Genomic DNA, 21,697 nt, shown 5'->3' with positions numbered 1-21,697 from the left:
TTTCTGTCCTTTCCCCTCATATCTATAACAAAGTCCAGTACACTTTCTTCTCTCTCTATAGGGCTTTGCAAAATCTATACCTTTACTCTGTTTACTTTCAAACACCACTACTTTATCTTTACCTGCATTTACTTTCAATTGCCTATGCTTATGCATAAGATACACTTACAATCTTCTGCAACTCCTCTTTGCTCTTAGCAAACAATTCAGTATCATCTACAAAAAGGCTTGTCACTAGCCACCACACGTCAACACACTCCCATCCCTACACCCCTTTTCGTGAGCTTTGCTTTCAAGAGCAAGGACGACTTAATAAGCTTAAGTTTTGATAAACTTTGTTCATGGGTGGCTATGTTCACTTTCTCTATCAGGACCATAAAGCACACAAACTATTCCTCTAACATCCTCTTGACAATGTCACTTCTATAAGTGAATACTTTTCTCCAGTCTCTTTTTTCAAGATGGTAATGTGATACTGGAGACTCTTGAACTTTTCATTCTGAGGAATGGTACTTATGTTGTTGTAAGTGCTTTAAGTATTTGAACTGCAGTGTTGAGAGCTTCCCACACCTACAAATGAATAGTTTAGTTCACTGACAGAACATCACCCCTTGTATATCATACTGCTCCAATTCACACTCTCCTGTAAGTTCTGACCCCTTTATCTCAAAAGGATCTTTCACTTCATCCTTCCACCTCCTCCTTGGTTTCCCTCCAATTCTAACAAGTATACCCTCTTAGTCGTACTTTTCATACGTCCAAACCAACACCCACTTTAGCTTTTCCTATATGTCATTTTTTTTCAAAGCTGAGACAATGGACAACTGAGGACCTAATCAAAACCATCTCATTTTCTTTCTATTTTCATGTTGAAGGTTCCAGTCACAGACAAGACCAGCCCTTAATTGAAATATAGAGAAAATCATGAAATAGAAAATGAAAAGACAAGGGACACTATTCACAAATTTTGGGGAAATAGAAATGCCTGTCTCTTGAAATGTGCTAGGTCATATTCAGTAAATCAGTAGCCAAAACAAGACATTAAGAAACTTCTTAGAAAGATGTAAGAAAGTACTTTTATGGTATAAGGGTTGTGGATGAATGGATTAAACTATGTTATGAAACTGTAAATGCTGACAGCCTACACAGGCTGAAAAAGCTGTATGACAATAAATTCAAAAGACGGGGTCCCAGGGGTGTAGAGATCCCTCCTCATACTGTAAAAAAAATGCCAATTAAGACAGGTAATGACCTATGGTAGGTTTTAAACAATGCATTTCAATCAAATTTAAGATACTTTATTATGAATTAACCTACATAAGTCATGAGGTCTCATGATTGAAAGAGGAAAATTTATTCATGCTAGTGATATAACACCTCAAAATTTTTTAGACTCAACAATAACATTTTATTTCACAAAGCACTATACATAGGAATTTGCAAACTAACATGAAATTTATTCACTGAAACCTCATAAACAAAATAAATATTTCAAACAAACTCTGAATCCTATAACAATTATAGCTAGTTGCCTGGATTCTCCTTTGAACTGGGTGGGTTGTCCATCTTAAATAATTTCAGTTTCTTGAATAATTTGCTGACCTCCTCCTTGGGGTAAGGTTTTGTCACTAGACATGTTGGAATATCCTCGGGCTGCTCAATCCATAACTTATGGTCAATGGCTGCTTCATGCAGTTTCTCTGATAAGTTCTGTAATTTAGTTTCACTCTCAACTCCTAGCACCACCTGTCACAAATACAGGAAAATTGTTAGTGTAGGAAAAAATGTCAATAAAAAAGTCCTAAATACAGGAAAATTGTTAGTGTAGGAAAAAATGTCAATAAAAAAATGTCAGAGATATATTGCTAAGTTTGGGCAGTATAAAGTTTGGGAGGTGTATGGGGTTGAAGACTAAACAAAGCTCAAAGACATTACCAATGCTGAGAAAAATGGTATAGAGTCTGGGAAATATAATCTAATCTGATGAAAGAGATAACAATTAAAATAATAATTATTTCATTACTTAATAGATCACACATCTAAATAAAAAAAAATTGGTAAAAAGTAATAAAAGAATAAGCAGTATAAAAATGAGAAATACATTTTCATAATGCTCTACCAATGATTATGCAAAACATGAATTCTTTGCCTTCTATCCCTTCCTCTTCCTATAACTTTTCCACCTTTAAGAACCAGCTCTACAAATTCCTGATGAACTCAGATTAATTTCTGCTCTATTCTTTTTCTTATCAGGCTGATCTGTTAAGAAACTGCTATAATTATGATCTCTGTCAATCATGGTTGGAGTCTAAATGTGCATGTCTTGAAGAGCATCCCTGTAATCTGCAATCAGTAAGAAATGCCTGAGTAATATAAGTAACACATATCAAGAGAAAGCCAAGAACCATACAAAGGAAGCCACTATGGCAATTTACATGTTCACTGAAACTTTCCAACATACATATTAATGTCCTCAGATATGTTTAGGAGATATATTAATGAAACAGCTCCTCCTGCCCTAAGAACAAATTTCACTTTCTTATGACCCTGCTATCAGGTTCAGCAAGAATATTATCTGCATATATATTGTGACTGATACACAAAACCAATGGTATTTTATATTCTCTTTAAATAGTAATAATGACAATGTTCCTTCCCTTCACATATTACCAAATAGAAATCTGAATAATACAATTATCCTAGTTGTAGAGTACCACAACGTGGTCATTCCTCTGTAAAACATCAAACTCATTCATCCATCAATATCCTGGTTCTACATTCACAAAAAAACCTATTTTTGGTTACCCCTTTTAATAATGGGATAACAATGATATCTGGCCTTTTGTATAACATATTACGTTATCTGTGATTTTCTTTCACTATGTGCTTATCCTTCCTGCCTTTGTAAGGAAGCATCAGGAAGTGAGTCTATGAGGAAATCCTCACTGCTATACACATAAAAAGTTGTGGTGGGTTCTTAAAGATATACAACCCAAAAAAATAACTTACATTGTAATACACTCAAACGGTGTTCCAGATACTGGAAATATTTCACTCTAAAACTTAGGAATGAGGGAGAGAAGATTTGGGGGCTGGAGGCTTAAAACATTCCCTACTTGTATTATAATTTTTCAAAAACTGGAACACAGGAAAGAGTCGAGCATGGCTATATCCTTAAAAGATTAGGTTGGGGTGTCTGAATTTTCGTGGCTGTGATCAGGATGAGAAGATAAAGAAAAGAGCAATGTTTTAAAAGGGAAAGCTGACTGTTCTAGCTCTGAGAGAAACTAAGTTGAAGGGGATGGAGGTAGAATAGAATGAGTTATGTTTGGGAAGTAAAGTCTGGGGTTAGTGGGATGAAGGGGGTAAGGGACTGTGTTTGTGTGTAAAGGAGTGAATTCATGATGGATGAGCTAGAATAAAAGCAAACTGCTACAGGAGAAGTACGTGTCCAACAGTGCCTATGAATCTGGTTGTCAGCAAAATGAAGAAAAAGATATGCTCAGGGATATGTATAAAAAAGTGGATGACATCACAACCAAGAGTATAATTCTGGTATACAAGGACCTTACTGCCAATACATCCGCCCTCCTCACTATGTATATGTCGTGGGAGTGAACATGGCAGCAATTATAATCATGGAAGAAGCATGTCACATGGCAGGTGAGGGGGGGAAAAGATTCTATGAGCACTTAGGAATGTGTGGAAAGATAGGTCATTATCTGGTAGAGCAGGGGGCTAAAAATGAGGATGAGTGGAGGAGGGTGAATGTGTTGGAAATTAAGTTTTTGAGAACAGTATGTGGTGTGAGGAGGTTTGATTACCCTTTTATTGAGATAAAGAGCTAATGGGGTAGAAAGAGGAAAGAAAAAAAAAAATGAGACAGGAGTAAAACTAATAATAAGTGCAACAATAACAGTGAATGAGAGAAAGTATTCTAAATTTTGATACTTCTGAGAGAGGGGGAGGCAGTATCATTTGACTAACATGAAATAGAAGGTATCCACAAAGAGTAGAGGTCAAGCTAGGATATGACGGATGAGAACATTTCATCAAAAAGTTTCCTCTGAAAAGTTAAGACAACCCAACCTTTGGAAAGTTCCGTTTAGCTATTCTGCCTCAGATATGAACTTTTTTTTAAAGAAGTACTATTTACAAAGAACTTTAAAAACTCTTAATTCCTAGAAAAAAAAAAACATAATCAGCTTAAAATCAGTGCTGCATTTCTTTACAAGTATTTCAATAATAAAAGTAACAATTATATCATAATGAATGTACAGCATGAAATCAAACCTTGTGCATGTTGTCTAAGTCAGCCAAGTATCTTTGCATATTTTCTTCTTCATGATAAAGATGAGCAACAGCAGTTGATGCATGACAAGCTTGAGCTATGACAGCACCTAAAGGCCATGCCAGGGTTGTCATTAGGTCTGTGCGCACCACAACATACTGAACAAGTCCCAACGTAACTCCTGACATTGCCTCTCACACCTATCAATTTCAAAGACAAGATTAATCACAGGAATGAATGAACAACCACGTCCCAGAGAAAACTACAAGGTCACCCTGCAGAAAAAAAAAAGTTTGAAAGAGAACAGAAAAACATTATAATGTGTAGATTTATCTGTTTTCAATTGATCTGGTATTGACTGTATTCCAGGCATGGACAGAAATTACAGCTGCTTCACAAGCACATAAGAAATCATACACCTCTGTGATTAAAGGAAAAAAACATAAATCAATATGATGATGTATTCACCTGTTAAGAGTACAGCATACATATCTGACATATCTACAAAGATGACCCATGCATTATCTCCTATGATATCCCAATTCCTGGTATTATCTCATAAAGATGATGCATGCATTATCTCCTGCAATGTCCCTGATCGTTATTATCTTATTACAATTAACATGACCCATGCATTATATCCCCAACAACCCTATTCTTGGTATTATCTCCTCCATAAAGCCTAATCCTGGTATTCTCCCCTCCATAGAGCCTCATTCTGGTATTGCCTCCACCACAGAGTCCAATCCTGGTACAGTCTCCTCTAAAAAGCCTAGTTCCAGTAATGTCTCCTGTAAAGAGCCTAATGCTAGTTTTGTCCCCTCCATTGAGCCTAATCCTGATATTGTTTCCTCCATACAGCCTAATCCTAGCACTGTCTCCTCCATTGTATCTAATCTTGGTACAGTTATCTTCACAGAGCCTACCTAATCTTGTTATATCTTGGGAACATCCTTGAAACTATCATTCCTCTTGCCTACACACTCTCTCCAACTACATCTCATTCTCGTCTTCCCTGCTTTCAAGTGGTAAAGCAAACACATGGATATCCCCCCCCCCAATAAAAAAAGAAAAAATATCAAAAACATTTCACTAATTTTGAGTCCAAGGCATTTCTGTACATCCTAAATTATTTACACAAACAAAATTTTCCCTAACTGATTCAGAAACTACATCAACACATACATGCTATATCTTTTAAAACTACTACCAACTCTTGCCTCAAAAGTCATATGTAAAGGCTGGATCTACGTACTGTACTTTAATCTTTTTTTTTTTTTTTGCCGCTGTCTCCCGCGTTTGCGAGGTAGCGCAAGGAAACAGACGAAAGAAATGGCCCAACCCACCCCCATACACATGTATATACATATGTCCACACACGCAAATATACATACCTACACATCTTTCCATGGTTTACCCCAGACGCTTCACATGCCCCGATTCAATCCACTGACAGCACGTCAACCCCGGTATACCACATCGCTCCAATTCACTCTATTCCTTGCCCTCCTTTCACCCTCCTGCATGTTCAGGCCCCGATCACACAAAATCTTTTTCACTCCATCTTTCCACCTCCAATTTGGTCTCCCTCTTCTCCTCGTTCCCTCCACCTCCGACACATATATCCTCTTGGTCAACCTTTCCTCACTCATTCTCTCCATGTGCCCAAACCATTTCAAAACACCCTCTTCTGCTCTCTCAACCACGCTCTTTTTATTTCCACACATCTCTCTTACCCTTACGTTACTTACTCGATCAAACCACCTCACACCACACATTGTCCTCAAACATCTCATTTCCAGCACATCCATCCTCCTGCGCACAACTCTATCCATAGCCCACGCCTCGCAACCATACAACATTGTTGGAACCACTATTCCTTCAAACATACCCATTTTTGCTTTCCGAGATAATGTTCTCGACCCACACATTCTTCAAGGCTCCCAGGATTTTCGCCCCCTCCCCCACCCTATGATCCACTTCCGCTTCCATGGTTCCATCCGCTGACAGATCCACTCCCAGATATCTAAAACACTTCACTTCCTCCAGTTTTTCTCCATTCAAACTCACCTCCCAATTGACTTGACCCTCAACCCTACTGTACCTAATAACCTTGCTCTTATTCACATTTACTCTTAACTTTCTTCTTTCACACACTTTACCAAACTCAGTCACCAGCTTCTGTAGTTTCTCACATGAATCAGCCACCAGCGCTGTATCATCAGCGAACAACAACTGACTCACTTCCCAAGCTCTCTCATCCCCAACAGACTTCATACTTGCCCCTCTTTCCAAAACTCTTGCATTCACCTCCCTAACAACCCCATCCATAAACAAATTAAACAACCATGGAGACATCACACACCCCTGCCGCAAACCTACATTCACTGAGAACCAATCACTTTCCTCTCTTCCTACACGTACACATGCCTTACATCCTCGATAAAAACTTTTCACTGCTTCTAACAACTTGCCTCCCACACCATATATTCTTTAATCAATGTTATGCCTAAACATATCTCGGAAAAAACTTCAATCTAATATGCTTCATTATAATCAGTTGGAAAATTTAACAATATCATCCAACAGTAATAAAAGGACATCATATCAAAATCTTGATGACAGCATTATTCCATCTGGGCACCTTACAGAAATATCAAGCTAAACTACTGTATATTTTTTCAAGTGAAGTGCTTCTTGCAGAATAAGTGCAATATAATATCCTGTACATCTAAACATCTAACAAAATCTGGATATACATAAGTTGAAGTAATAATATATAAAATCAACACAACCTAACACTGAAATGCATCTTGATATCAAAGACACTTCTTAGAGTAGGTCAAATGATATCATATATGGTCAACAATGTTCAATCCAACATTCTGATCTCTGTGCTAAAAACACAATGTAATGTAATGTAATGTACTAACTGAAATGTGATTAAGAAGTTTGAAAGTCACTTAAAGCTTCAAAGCCATTAAACTTTTGTTTTCTGCAGAAATATTTGTGGAGAAAAAACAAATTGAGCTATATCACTTACAGTAAACTATCTAACATGTTATACATGTAATTATGGACTCAACAACTATTTTATGCACAAGATAAACGAAAATCATGAAAATTGTTTAGGTAATCTACTTAACATGGGACATGTATATTTATCAATAAGAAAAAGTTTACAATATCAAAGAACAAATTACCTAATGCCTTTGGAGTAACTGTGTCACACCTTGCCATTTTCTTTTCATATATGTCAAGTATATTTTCACATAAGAAAGAAATCTTGACAAAAAAAAATAAAGAAAAGAATAGAAAGAATCGTTTGATAGTTTTTTTTTTTTTAGTAAAATACAGGTTTTCATACTGCCAAAAAACATTTTCAATAAAATTCTGCATGAAGAGCAAGGAGGTAAAACTGAAGCACAGAATTCTGTGAAGGTTAAGATGGCCTGGCAATTCACTTTCTTTTCATTTAAACCAGACATATTTACATAATTTGCCAAATTCTTTTCAATATCAAAACCAAACACATTAACATGATGAGCCACAACATTAAGCGAGATTTCATGGATGATACCATGGCAACTAATAATGTAATTTGTATAGTAATACAAAGCATTACTATATCATTCAGAAACTAAGTAATCAAAATGAGAAATAATAATGACACCATCCAAGGTCATATAGGAAATTAAGTGATGCCAATTTCAGTTCAAGAAGAAAAAGTCAAAATCTTGCTCAAAAGACTGGATGTTAAAACACCTTTCTTCTAAATCTTAATCTCTCGATATTCAATCAGTAGTGGTGACAAACCGTCATCCTCCAAAATGGCATTAAGTATGAATGACAACCATGCAAAACTAGATACACTGTCATCTACAGTCATGATGCACCTAAGTCTTACAACATTGCAATATTATCATTGTATGGTATCACTACTAGTAAATGAAAATAGCATAAAAATTGGAGATCTTTTTAGATGCAGGACAAGTTACACCTCTAAAGTTCCTAGCTCTACAAGTAAATACAATATCATTTAACATCCGAACTTATAATAAAAAAATACTGATGAGGATTGCAATAGTTTGTTTACATCGTGCCATGTTGGTAGTGCAATTTCATGTGTAGCACGTCTAAACAAGAATATTCAACATCAAAATAAATCTTGATTCTTAGGGAGGTTGGATGAAATTTCTAGATTCTCGACTTTTTTTTTTTTACAAGTGTATTAACTACTTTTCCATCAATTATCCCCACAACTTCACTAACAAAACTATCGCTTTGTCTAATATAATTCAACACGAAAGATGGTAGCTCAGACCTTCATAGGTATTTCTGTGACAAAAACGATCTATATAAAGTACCTGAGAAATAAGCAGCCATTTGGCAAAGCTAACATCAATGCGGAGCTTAACGAGACAACTACCCGCTGCTTCTGCACGAAGGCACTAATGTGTTGAGAAAATCAGATAATTACCTATACATTTTTCTTACATTTCATTTCTTACTAAGCTTGGCCTGACCTGCTTCTCCTGCCGTCTTTTGGTAGCACTGATCAGCACCTTTAACGGTTTAGTCCGGTGTCAGGACCTCCCTTGTCAACACCATTCATCAAACTTTTGGTTCACTTTTCCTAAGTGACACTTAACAAGGACACACATACACATATGTATTCTGTAAGCTATACCTTTACCTGTATCTGAATATCTTAACGCATGGGAACGTCAATATACTCGATATTAGTCATACTCTTGGTGGATTATGCTGTACCTTTGCTCTTCCAGGAACATCAACAGTAGTCGCGTCGCTTATACAATATTATATTTGTTTTTCTTTCCTAACCTTGTGATATATGAAATGATGAATATCGTTTTTTCGCAATAAATGTAAGAGATTTAATCTAAAATAAACTAATGAAATAAAAAAAATGGATAAACAGATGGGAAATTGTTAATATCCCATCAACACACACAAACGGTATCCCTTTTTTTTTTTTTCTTTTAGTCCTTTCCCCATCGGCCATTTGGTTTCGTGTTTCTGCGGCATTTGTAGGCACTCATTTTCAAACTTCAGATGCAAGACAGCAGAACCTTATGTCTGTCTCAGGGAAGATACCATGACTATATAATTTGTCGTAGATAAGGTAAAGAACACTCGAAACTTGGGAAAAGGGCTTCGTTGGAAGGATTTTCTCGATAGCTTATAATCCTGGGGTGACGGGAGAACGTTGGTATACTGTGCGACCAAATGTTAAGTGCAGTCATTCGTGTCACGCATGACATATGACACGTATTTTGGAGACATACGAGTGAAGTTTAGCGGCAGATGATAGATTTTTCGAGGTCCTTCGCCATTATAAATGTTTTAAGGAAGACCGAGAGATGCTGGTGGGGATGGAATGCGATGATCAGTTTACCTATTCATCCCATGATTATTCATTTCCTTGCTCATCTACATGTACAGTTGCCTATATTCAAGTTCACTTACTTAAAAGCTGGCCAGTGCTTCATCCCGAGACTTAAAGTGTCGGTTGCGAGGGTCTAGACTGTGGCCTATGCCATAATCCGGCCCTGGCAGGAGTCATAGGACAGTGGTTATTGCTGGTAGAGGAAGTTGAGGGCCCATAATGCTGGTGTAAAAGAGACGGATTATTGCAAGAGTCACATGGTGGCGTTTAACGTAACTTCTATCTGTAGCTGACAGACATGCTGCCAACTGTGAGCTGCTTATGTAGGGATATCTTGCCTTTTATTTAACGATGTATCAGGTCAAAAGCCAGTATCACTCAACCCTCATATTAACACTGTATTTGACCAGTAAGAATAATTTCCAAATTAATTCTTACTATACCCTCAACACATTGGCCTTGAGATGCATTCCTTTCGACTTACAGGTCGTGCCAAATGAAACTTCATCCTATCAGGGTTATGGCGCTGGTTGCTGAAATGAAAAGATAGGGAAGATAAATGCATCAGCAATGATTTATTTCCTTTTATGCAAATACAATATTCAATTCATTTCAGAAAGAAATTTGTTGACTTTGATGTGTTAGATTGTGATCAACATTCACTCAAAAGTCAATACTTATTTTTAAGGCACTCCGTTGAATTTCAGTCTTTAGATGAATAGAAATTAAGTAAAATTCACCGTATAAGCCATGTTTATAAAGACTATCTGTGCTATGCTGGAAAGAGGTAGCCAGACAATAAAAGTAGGATGGACATATGATGCCGTGCACCCATCCTTTATATAGACCTTAAGGGTGGGGCAGTTTCCGTCAGTAAGACTGATGTGAATACTTGGAATACCATTGTACGTTACATTACTGCACCAAGAGTATCTTTTTGGGTTCCCGTAGTGTTTAAGGATGCCAGCCACGTTCAGAGAGCAAGAGTATACAAGTCTGACTCAAAAAAGTATCATGTGATCGTGTTGTGATCACAGGACAAATAAACTTGGCAGGACAAGATCACAACAGTATATATTTAAATAGAATCGTGACGGAAAACATTAATGAGACAGCAAAGTCTCAAGATAGGTATCTTCGAGCTTAAGGGCCATATGAAGTGTCAAATAGCCCGCGCTCCGTCCATGCAAGGAAACTTTGTTTTCATTGGTCAAATATTAATCTTGCTCTTGTTTCGTTTCACCTTGACACATAAAGTTAATGAAACCAATTGGAAAGAAGTATCGAAAAAATTATTCCCATCAATTTAATATTGGACACAAATAAAGGGATTAATTGTGTACCTGACTCTTAGAGTTTAGTTTGTGTACATCATCAGCAGTGCCGCTGGGGAAGTACCGTCAGCTGGGATACTGACGTCCCCGGACAGGAAGTTAAATACTGTTGAGACCCTTCTTTCTAGTGTAAGTGGAATGAGAAAGACTTTTATACCTATATATTCCCCAAATTGTAGTGTATTTGTCTCAAAGATAAATCTGAAGGTCCTGGAATAAGTGTTTGGGGTAGGTTGCAGTGTGTACAGATGGAACAGTGGTACCTGTCAAGACCAGATGGTTTGTGATGCCATGCAGAGAAGCCAATTTATCCTTGTTTTTTTCACTTCAAGGACTGTTTCCCATCGTTAAAAGTGTCTCGTAGTAATACCTTCTGTACCCTCTTAAAGAAGAAAGTTAAAAGACAGTGCTTGACAACTTTTAAAGCTAACAGGCTAACCCTAGGAGCAGCATCCGTGACCTTTGACCCTTAAATATCACGAGTGGATACATGTAAGTGAGGCTTTAAGGAAGTTAAGGTTCCAGTTCACAGGGACACCACAAGTAACATAAATATGGAAGAAATGCATGTTAATGAACTTGGTAGAAGTGATTTAGACCTGGGTGCATGTATGATGATTTGGGAAATTGGGGGTGAAAAGTAAGTGGTAGTGTTTTAGAGAACGAACAGAACCGAGGAAAACCTAACCAAATTTCCCTTTGGAATCTAAAATAACTATTTTTTATGTTATTTGATATTACTATGAGTTAAGGTGTCATTTGCTTTCTGTTGTTGGGAGGTTACCTCCCTTTATGTGTATACTTGTGTTTGAAGTGTATTTCCTTCCTCCAGCTGCATGCATGCAATGTGGCAGAAGAAATATCATGACAGTGTCTGGTTTGAAAATCTAAATTAGATGTGCATCATTTATAGCTTTGGTTGTTGAGTAATTTTAATGGGAACTTCAAGTGTAGGGAGCTGTTTTCTAAGATTCAGAATAGTATTTCCTACTCTGTGAACACTGCTAGCCTTATGGGGCAGGGGATATACAGACCACAATACTATTGTTAGACCAAGGTAAGTTTATAGTTCACATATGAGTGTTTGAATTGTTAATGTCCTTTACAAAAAAAATATGGATTGTAATGTAATTTGGCTGAAAACGAACATCATTCTCCCCAATTAGCCCTTGGAATGGGGTCACTTTCTCATTATTTTCTTAAGGTATGGGGACCAACTTTTGAGCAGCATATTCTAAATGTGGCTGTATGTTTTGTATAATGCTAAAATCTTCATCAATAATGTTTAAAAAAGTAAGTTTTAATAGTCCCTGTATACTGCTCTCTCTCTGGATGAAATGTTCTCATTGAGGTCATCAGAATCTTTTGTCCAAAGAGAATGTCGAAGTCTTGCTTATTGTAGATTTCTGTCAGCATGTCCTGTTTTATTTTATAATTATGATTTTGATATATTTTTACCATCTCTTTATTTTTTAGGCATTTTAATGATGACCAGGTATTGGATAACTTAATCTTTCTCTCTGTACCACTATGGACTTATTTATGATTAAATTGTGTACAAATCATTGTCATACACAAAAGTTTTACATGTATTTGTGTAGTTTTTTTCTACCTGGTAAAATATTTATAAGTACACACTGGTCTTAAGACTGATACCTAGGCATTTCACTCACAATAATTCTTTTTGACATTCTCCACCTGCTTTACTCCTCATTCAGTCTATCTGAATCTGAGTTAACAGTGATTAAATAAATATGACACTTTTGTACTTATCTGTGATTATGATACCAGCTTTACTTTGATTTAATGCATTTTACATATGCAGCTCTTTTCTATTACACAGTGTTTATCACAGTTCATTGTACACACTCACTTATGCTTTTTGCATATTTTGTTTGTTGTTTTTTATCGTAAAGGATATTATCCTATCCGAGTTTCAGGATGGAATGCAAATGGCCTACTCGGGGAAGGCTGGTTTGGTGTACAGTTTACTGTGAAATCAGGTTTTTCATGATCATGGACTGGCCCTCAGACTCAAATAAGTGTGAGTACGGTATTCAAGAAATTTTTCTCCCATTTTATCAGGTGGTCTCCTCTGTTGATTTCTCTAAGTTTATAGACAAACCTACTGTGTGGTTAAGTATCAGATGCTTAGGCCATCAAAATATATAGCGTTGAAAGGTACATTTTCATCATACATTTCCATCCAGTGATTTCCTGTCATGATAAATTCCAAATTGTTTATAACATACCCAATTGTTCATTTTAGATATTTATTAATAACTCAGGTGAGATGAACTGGTATGCATTTACCATTATAGTGTTTTACCAATTTGGGAGGTGGAAGACTTTTTTCAAGCTCTTTAGTGTACATGACAAGGTTTGAAAACCACAATGTGCTATTTTTGAATTCCTTGGGATACATGAATAGGCCAGGTGCTTGATATTTTTTCAGATGTTCCACTTTTCTTTGTTTTTCTTTTAGGTAAGGATACTGAAGCTACTGATTTGCTGTATTCTCTCATGGGCATTTATGCAGTTTGTGGGTAAGGGTAACTTATCTGTGACAAAGTACAACATGGTGTGTGTAATGTGATGGCACACTTTTTTGTTTAACTTTTTAGTTTTCTTCTTTTTTGAGGCTTAAGACATTCTTCTTGTCCTTCATGCAAGATGAAGATGGCTTCAAGGGGAGCTGTTAGGCAATTACTGATGATGCTTGAAAGAGGCCGTTGCCTGCAGTAGTTGTCAAGGGTGCAAGACCAGCACACAACACCCTGCCAGAGAGCATGTAGTATATGGTAAACAACCACCAGCGTCACAAAACTCCTGCATTGTGGGCACATATGAATTGAAATATTATTGTTTCAATTTTTTTAATTTTCAGTTAATGGAAAGTTGCCAACCAAAACTGAAAAACTCATTAGTGTGAACATTTCATTGTTCTCAAATTATGGATAACAGAAGTTTTACTCTATGGAGATATACATCACAACATTTTGTTATAATTAGGCTGGTTTAATTCCTCCATGCTTTTTAAAAAGCCATATTTCTCAAGAAACAGTAGTAGCACCCTAAGTCTCCTTCATTCTCATATCTGACATTGATGTAGATATAAGTTATACTTTCATTTTATCCTTTGCAGAAGGTACTGGAATAAGTAACCTGAAAAATAACATGCTTTTCCATGAAGAAAAGTTCCAACTCCTGCATGTGGATTATGGGGAAATGAAAAACTGTACAGAATACTGGACAGTTACAGTCATCATCATATCACAAGTGAATCATAAGAGGAATAGTGGCCGACAACCTTACCTTCAGCAGATGCAACAAGTCAACAGTTGTCTCTTCCAAAAAGATGGCAGACTGGATCAAATGGAGCATTAAGACAAGACAGGCAAAATCGTTGATGATGCTTTACAAAGCACCAATACCCTCACAAACAGAATATTGATGTGTGCTAACATTATCTTTCAGGAGAGGGGCAAAATTACAGATAGAAAGTCTTCGAAGATCTTTCAAAGCCTGTAGTGACACTGAAGGATCAGAGTCGTCATACTTGGAATGTCTGAAATTAGACTGTTTTTTTTGGAGCACATTTCAAAGTTTATCATATTTCACACTTAGAAAATTTGAAAAAAAATGATTTTGAAGAAATACTACTCAAAAATGGCTCTCTGTTGGCATGACAGGCATAGGAAACTGGAATATCACCATGGAATAAAAAGATACAGTAAGCACAAAAGAAAATACCTTGAACAGATGTGGTCCAATATTGTTCACCATGTTGTGAGCAGCCATCGGAAACACAATGGTTTCTGTAGTGAAGTTTAAGAAGGCCATACCTAGATAAGTATATCCATAATTTACAGACCAAGAAGACTGGTGGTTATAAGGGTTGCAGCCTTCCGCATATTGGTTGATGAGTGACTTAACTCAACCCCTTAGACTTGGTTCAAGCTGAAGGGTTAGAAGATTATTTAAGATAACGAAAAGGTAATGTGAATCATTACCAGGCCTCAAAGGGAGTTAGGGAGTTAATGTTTATCTTTTATATGTAAAAGCAGTATTGATTTCAATGTCAATCTTTATACATGAATAAAAAAGCTTTATTTTATGAAAAGATCAACTGACACGTGAAGAAATATACACAGAAGTTATATGAAATATCTTTATGTTAGTTTGGTCCACTGCTTAATGAGGGTCGGAGGGGTTTGTGCTTAATATGTTCAACAGCTCCATAGTAATTAAACAAGGTTTCAAGTTGTATATTTTATTCATAGGCAGTACTGAAGCATTATTCAAACCATATAGATAATGAAATCTGATAAATTTATTCCCTGGGGATAGGGGAGAAAGAATACTTCCCACGTATTCCCTGCGTGTCGTAGAAGGCGACTAAAAGGGAAGGGAGCGGGGGGCTGGAAATCCTCCCCTCTCGTTTTTTTTTTTTTTTTTTTTTTTTAATTTTCCAAAAGAAGGAACAGAGAAGAGGGCCAGGTGAGGATATTCCCTCAAAGGCCCAGTCCTCTGTTCTTAACGCTACCTCGCTATCGCGGGACATGGCGAATAGTATGAAAAAAAAAAAAAAAAAAAAATTTATTTTTATAGTTTGACTGTCTATATGTTTAGAAATAAGAAATATAACCCTTCAAACCATGTTTAATTACTGATGGAGAGGTATAAAAACGCAATAGCGAGAACTGCACTTTGTGTTGATGAAATGTAATGATGTCAGCTGATGATCACGAATCTTTCATTACAGTGCTCCTTGTAGATTCATTGTTTATATTTCTGGCACTGGCTTACGTTCTGTTAGTACTATAGGTAAAAACATTATTTTGTTGTTTTGTTCTTTGAAGCTATTTTTGAGGGCTTTATGTTGCTTGCCTTTGGGAAGTTTTCAACAAAGCATCATGAGATAATGGCATTGGAGGCTGTACCTCTTGTGATTCACTACCATGACCACTTAAATTTCATTCAAATGTTTGTTAATTTCATTTTCATTACTCTGTTTATGTTATTATTCTTTTATTATTAGTAATTTGACAGGCATTTACTTTTTTATCACTTTTGAACAAGCTTAAAGTAAACATTACTTTTTAAAGTTATGTGCAACCACTAAAATGTGAGTTCTGGCTCAGTTTGTAGATGGTAAATCGTGTATATGTGACTTCATCTCATGAATATTGTATAAATGAGGGAGTCCAGTGTAAAAGAGTGTAGGGTAGAGGAAGTTAAAGAGGAAAAAAATATGAATTGCTGGGGTAACCTTCTTCAAGGTTCTTAGAGAAATTAGCTTTTTCTCACGGCCTTCCTTATTGGACTATAGTATTGGATAAATAATTATTTGGTGGGAGAGCCCAGTAAAGGTGAAATACAATGAGATGGACATACTTGATTAAAAAGGATAGTAGGAAATCAGTGGATAACTCGTGTATCTATCTATCTATCTATCTATATCTCTGACGCCTGTTCCAATTGGAACTGCCTCAAAGGGGTGGCCAAGGCAACAGTCTCCATAATTAAAGAACTCCAGTGCTGCTTCTTAGCCTTTAGTGCCTCTCCCTTGACAAGCCACTGGCAGAGGGCAAGTCTAACACAGTGATTGCAGAGGCTCCTACCAAATGCTCCTTATGACTACTTCTGTTAAATGCTCCTAAATAATAAGCCTGCCTAAATGGGTCTTATAATTAAATTCTTAGGAAAAAGATAAACAAGGCTGACATGAAAATAACAGTTAGTTTAATGTGGAATAATTATTTCCATTGCAAAAATGAGCAGTGTATTTGAAAATTGTGGGATTAAAATTTGTGTAGAGGAACAAAGAAAATGCTTTTGATTGTTTTAAGATGGCACTTTAGGTGATTATAAACAGTGGGAGATGTGAGGTATGTAAATTCTGCATATAATTTCAAGGACTATTGGAGATAATACAGATGTAGGAACAATACATACGAGTTTGGTGAGGATAAGAATAAATTCAAGAAACATTTAGAAGACAAGTTTTGACAAATGTAGTATGTAATAAGAACAGGAGGTTACTGGAATGAGAAATTAAATGACAAAGTCTACTGAGTAGTTGTTATGGTAGAACTGGACTACTTAACCTTTGGGCAGTATGCTGATACTGTATATCATTCACAGAATTAAAGCACAATATGCTCAAATAATTGTGTGATATTTGTACCTGTGCACTTCTGTCTTTTTGTATATTATGTATGTTAAGAAAGGTGGAGAATTTATAATTAACTCCAAATGATGACAAAGAAATTATAATAATTTTCCCAGCTTGTAATCCTACTCTGTATTACCCAGTAGTATGTTGTATTTATTCAGTCTTAGTTGCATCAGTAGGAGCCACTCATTAATCATATTTCTTCTCTTTCAGGATGAGTTAGCTGTACCAGTGTGAGGGAGACTGAATTTTTACCTGATTTTCCTTCAACGAGAGTCTTACTGTAAGTGAGGCATTAAGAACACATTGGAAGGCAGCCCCTTGAAATACACAACTCTACAAAGATTATTATTATTAGCTGAAGCTCACCATCATGAGACTACATTTTGTAATTACGTGCTGCACTCTACAAAAATGAAAAAACATATGAAGATTTATTTGTTTTTGAGGTCTACTGAATGTGCATGCTGTTGAAAATCCAAGTGCTAATAAAAGGGTTGATATAAAGTGTAGCAACTGCATATGAACACAGTATAAAGTAAAGATACTTTAGTGTATGAACCTGAAAATCAGGTGTATTATTGTGTAATCCAGAAACAATGTTGCCCATTACTATTGATGTTGAGGACACTAAACCACTTACCTCAGTCAGCAGGACTAAAATCAAGGATTTGATAGGTAATGTGGTAAGATTAATCCTTGCGGATTCGGACTCTCGTAATCTCTTCTTCTTTCTTGTATTAAACTTGACTTTTGGTTTTGTAGAACTTGGCTATGGAATCTTGACTAACAGCCTAGGTCTCATATCTGATGCCTTCCATATGTTCTTTGACTGTTCAGGGTTGGTAGTGGGATTGGCAGCCAAGGTTATCACTAAGTGGCGGGCCAATGATAAATTCACGTATGGGTATGTTAGGGCAGAGATCCTTGGTGGGTTTATAAATGGACTCTTATTACTGTTTGTATCATTTTTCATTTTTGCAGAATCTGTAGAACGATTGATTGAACCACCTGAAGTGAAACATGAGAGATTATTTATTGTATCTGTTTTAGGATTCTTTGTCAATGTTATAGGCATATTTGCATTCCAACATGGAGGGGCACATGGCCACAGTCATGGCGTGGGATCTCATGGACATTCGCACAATGATCATGGGCACTCGCACAGTAGCCATGGACATGGACATGCTCATAATGGACATGCACATCATGGTCACTCACATGGTGGTGGGAGCGGCTCACAGATCATGCAGGGTGTATACCTCCATATCTTAGCTGATACCCTAGGATCAGTTGGTGTTATAGTGTCATCTGTCTTGATGTATCTTTTTGGGTGGATGATTGCTGACCCAATCTGCTCCTTATTCATTGCTGTCCTCATTCTTGTAAGTGTATTGAGTCTTTTGAGAAATTCTGTAGAAATTCTAATGCAACGGCAACCCAGAGAGTTGGATGGTGTACTGTCTGGGTGTTTCTATAAAATAAGTGCACTAACAGGAGTGTTTAGTGTTCAGGAGCCTCACTTTTGGACACTCTGCACTGGACAATACATTGGGAATATTAAGTTAGAAGTTTCAGCTGCTGCTGACCCACGATATGTTGTCCAACAGACCCGTGCAATTTTCAGTGCTGTTGGTGTGACTCAGTTATATGTCCAATTAGATTATTCCACGATGTAGCATTTTTTACCTTTTGTTGCGGATGTAAAAATAATGTTGGCTGAAACAGTTGTTTCATAACTTACTTGTGATAGGCCAAATGTTATAGTTCTGAAAAGTTTTAATGAGAGGTATCAGGAATGAGTTATTTATGGAAAAATCAAATGTTTAGGCTATTGATTTAAAAACTCCTTTTACTTACATGCTCTAAAATTATTTTCATTTTTACAAAGTGTGTGTATGATTAGTAAATGTAATGCCCTTTGATGCATATATCTTACAAATTTATTTATTTTTTTTGGGAGGGGAGGATCATCCTGCCTTATGAGCCAAGCAATGTGAATCTTCCATTGAACGCAGGGAAGTTTTAGGATGAATCTCCACCATGTTTGTATTAACGTGTTTATTGCTTTTCTGGCTCATGGATCTGCACTAGTACCCAGTGTTGTCATGAGCAAGTTCTTCCTGGGGTCTAAACTTTCGTGGCTTTACATAGTTGATTTCCCTATTTAGGGGAATTATGTAATTCAGTTTTTATGACGATCCAAGATATGATTGTCATGTGAACCCAGCCCTTAAAAATGTGCTGGCCCTCACTTAGTTTGTATATATTCTTACATTTTCTTTTTGTGCACTTCAAGAGAAATTCTGAAAAAAGTATCGAAAGCTATTATGTACAGCATTCCAAAGTTTATTTTGTTCTTTATTTTCAAGCATTTATGACTTCTTAGTGCTAAAAGTGGATAATTTTACCTCATAACAGTGAGAATCTCCATCCAATTTTGTGCTGTAATTATTTAGGGGGTGATGTGCTGCACGTTCCCTTTTAGCCAATCTGGAGCACTTTCATTATCTTGGTATTTATGCATTTTAGATCTACCCCTAGCTCTCTGATCATTTTTGGTATTTTTCAAAAAACAAATTTCTTTTTTCCTTGATCTCAGTGAAATATTAAAAGAAAACATAAATGCAATTCATTACACCAAATTAAAACAAAATGTAATAAGGAATTAATTTATATGAATGTAAATATACGTATAAGGTTTTTGGAAAAAATTTAATAATTGCATTCCTTTAATAGCCTTCTTATATTTACTTTTATTTCTATTGAAATATATAACAAAGAAAGCTCAAATGCTTTTCTTTTAATAACACCATCATAGAATCCAAAAGCTTAATGAAAAAATTTGATACTGAAATTGTTAGATTATCTTGGAAAATACCAATGATATATGAAAATAGTTAAGTAATAGATTGTATTTGTACTTATTACTATTTTACTAAAAAAATCTTGTTAATCGCATCAGCAAAAGAGGAAGAGTTGATTGACTATGTATTCAGCATAATTTTTTATAGTAGATTTTATAGAAAAGTTCCAAGCATAGCAGAATGTCTTCCCCGTAGAAATATTTTTTCCTAGCAAATTTATCCGTAGCTTTTTTACCCCTTAAAGAAAAAAATCCGTGACACAGGTTCTGTATTTTTGTCAAAGAAATATAGCTAAGAAAATTCTTTTATGTCAGACTGTCCATGCTACCAGTTGCAACATCATGTTGCACAAGTGACTGTTCTATGATTCTTTGACAAGTCATTTATAAGATGTGCAACTGAAACAAATGACAAGAGCTTCTTGAAGATAAGCATGTCAGAAATCCAAGAAAATCAGGATGGCACATTTCAAAGATTATCAAATCGTGAAGCATAAAAGATTCTAGGGCTTGGCAATTTTTTTACTTTCCAAGCTGCCCAATAATTCTCAAGCTTGAGCCACAAAGGTTTAAGAGATATACATTCCAGTTCCATTTGTGGTGAATTCATATTTGCCTAACATTTGTTCAGTAATCTGTCTGTATCCAGTATGTGATCTCCCACTGTCCAGCAGGGTAACTCATGCAGGCTCTTCAAGGCACTGAAATGATTCACCTCTTTGTTGTGTGCTACTCTCATATTTCAGGTGACTCTTCCTTTACTTCTTTATTAGCCTGAGTGGAATCAAAAGACTTTTGCTTTATTAAATTCTCTGGATATCACCTTTCTTCATTCACCCCTTCTGTCTGCTGTGATAGTGCTTCACTTCTTTTTTTGTGCATTTATTATTTTGGCCACTGCTCTTGAGAGCTGTTTATGTGTTACTGCCACTTGGGCCAGGACCCATGAATTATGTCTGGCTGCTGCCTACCATAGCTCATGTGATCAGTCATGCAAGAACTGATGTTTGATGCCCCCTTCCTTGAAAATTGAAGATACGGAATTTTCTTATCTTCCTCACTTCCTATATCTACCCTACCTTTAAGAGTTATGAATACAAGCACTACTTTCTCAATTATTTTCCTTACCTTCTTTTGCTTTCACTTAAGATGGATATGACTGGAGCATCTTTTGCCTGTGCCATGTAGAAAAAAAAAGGCCAGTTAGATTTGTGTATATGACATAATTAAAAGATTGAAAGATAGCTTGTTTAGTAAGAACCCTTACGCAACCAACAAATGGAATAGTAAACATGTGGAATTACTGTCTGCTAATCAAGATTATGAATTTTGCTGCCAATAGCTCATGAACCTCACCTGTAACTACCTTTGTTCCTGGCTTTGGAACTTCTCAAGCTTCATTTACATATGAAATTTTTTCACTGTGCTCAAATTATTCCTGCTGTTTCTAGTTGCATTTATGCATTTGGAGAGCTTGGTAATATAGTGGGATAAAAGTTTTACCACAGGACATGTCTAGACATGGCATGAAATTTGGCTTTAAGAGTGAGTTCATTAAAGTGGTTAGCATATATTGAGATAGAAAAAGCTGTTTGTGTGCAGTATCTGAGATTGCTTT

At 36.2% G+C, this 21,697-nt stretch overlaps 2 protein-coding genes across 5 annotated transcripts; one reads left to right on the top strand and one right to left on the bottom strand.

Annotated features, from left to right (window-relative positions):
- Positions 1 to 1,282: 1,282 nt before the first annotated feature.
- Positions 1,283 to 9,510, bottom strand: LOC139760615 (putative peptidyl-tRNA hydrolase PTRHD1). 3 transcript variants are annotated; one of them, XM_071684000.1, is made up of 3 exons: positions 9,065 to 9,510; positions 4,294 to 4,491; positions 1,283 to 1,746 (listed from the first exon to the last, which is right to left on the bottom strand). In XM_071684000.1, the coding sequence occupies exons 2-3, from the start codon at positions 4,477 to 4,479 to the stop codon at positions 1,525 to 1,527; spliced, it is 408 nt and encodes a 135-aa protein (XP_071540101.1). In that variant the 5' UTR covers positions 4,480 to 4,491; positions 9,065 to 9,510; the 3' UTR covers positions 1,283 to 1,524. The 3 variants fall into 3 exon arrangements, with proteins under 3 accessions (XP_071540101.1, XP_071540103.1, XP_071540102.1); XM_071684002.1 differs by having other exon boundaries at positions 8,988 to 9,508; XM_071684001.1 differs by lacking the exon at positions 9,065 to 9,510 and adding an exon at positions 8,789 to 8,926.
- A 1,163-nt stretch (positions 9,511 to 10,673) lies between these two features.
- Positions 10,674 to 21,321, top strand: ZnT86D (zinc transporter 86D). 2 transcript variants are annotated; one of them, XM_071683998.1, is made up of 3 exons: positions 10,674 to 11,164; positions 12,976 to 13,079; positions 17,427 to 21,321. In XM_071683998.1, exon 3 carries the CDS (start codon positions 17,813 to 17,815, stop codon positions 18,890 to 18,892), a length of 1,080 nt encoding a protein of 359 aa, XP_071540099.1. In that variant the 5' UTR covers positions 10,674 to 11,164; positions 12,976 to 13,079; positions 17,427 to 17,812; the 3' UTR covers positions 18,893 to 21,321. The 2 variants fall into 2 exon arrangements, with proteins under 2 accessions (XP_071540099.1, XP_071540100.1); XM_071683999.1 differs by lacking the exon at positions 12,976 to 13,079.
- The last annotated feature ends 376 nt before the right edge of the window (positions 21,322 to 21,697 follow it).

Source organism: Panulirus ornatus, chromosome 37, assembly GCF_036320965.1.
Source record: "Panulirus ornatus isolate Po-2019 chromosome 37, ASM3632096v1, whole genome shotgun sequence".
NCBI classification, from domain to species: domain Eukaryota; kingdom Metazoa; phylum Arthropoda; class Malacostraca; order Decapoda; family Palinuridae; genus Panulirus; species Panulirus ornatus.
The sequence above is the reverse complement of the archived record's forward strand: the minus strand, read 5'-3'. Positions and strand labels throughout refer to the sequence as shown.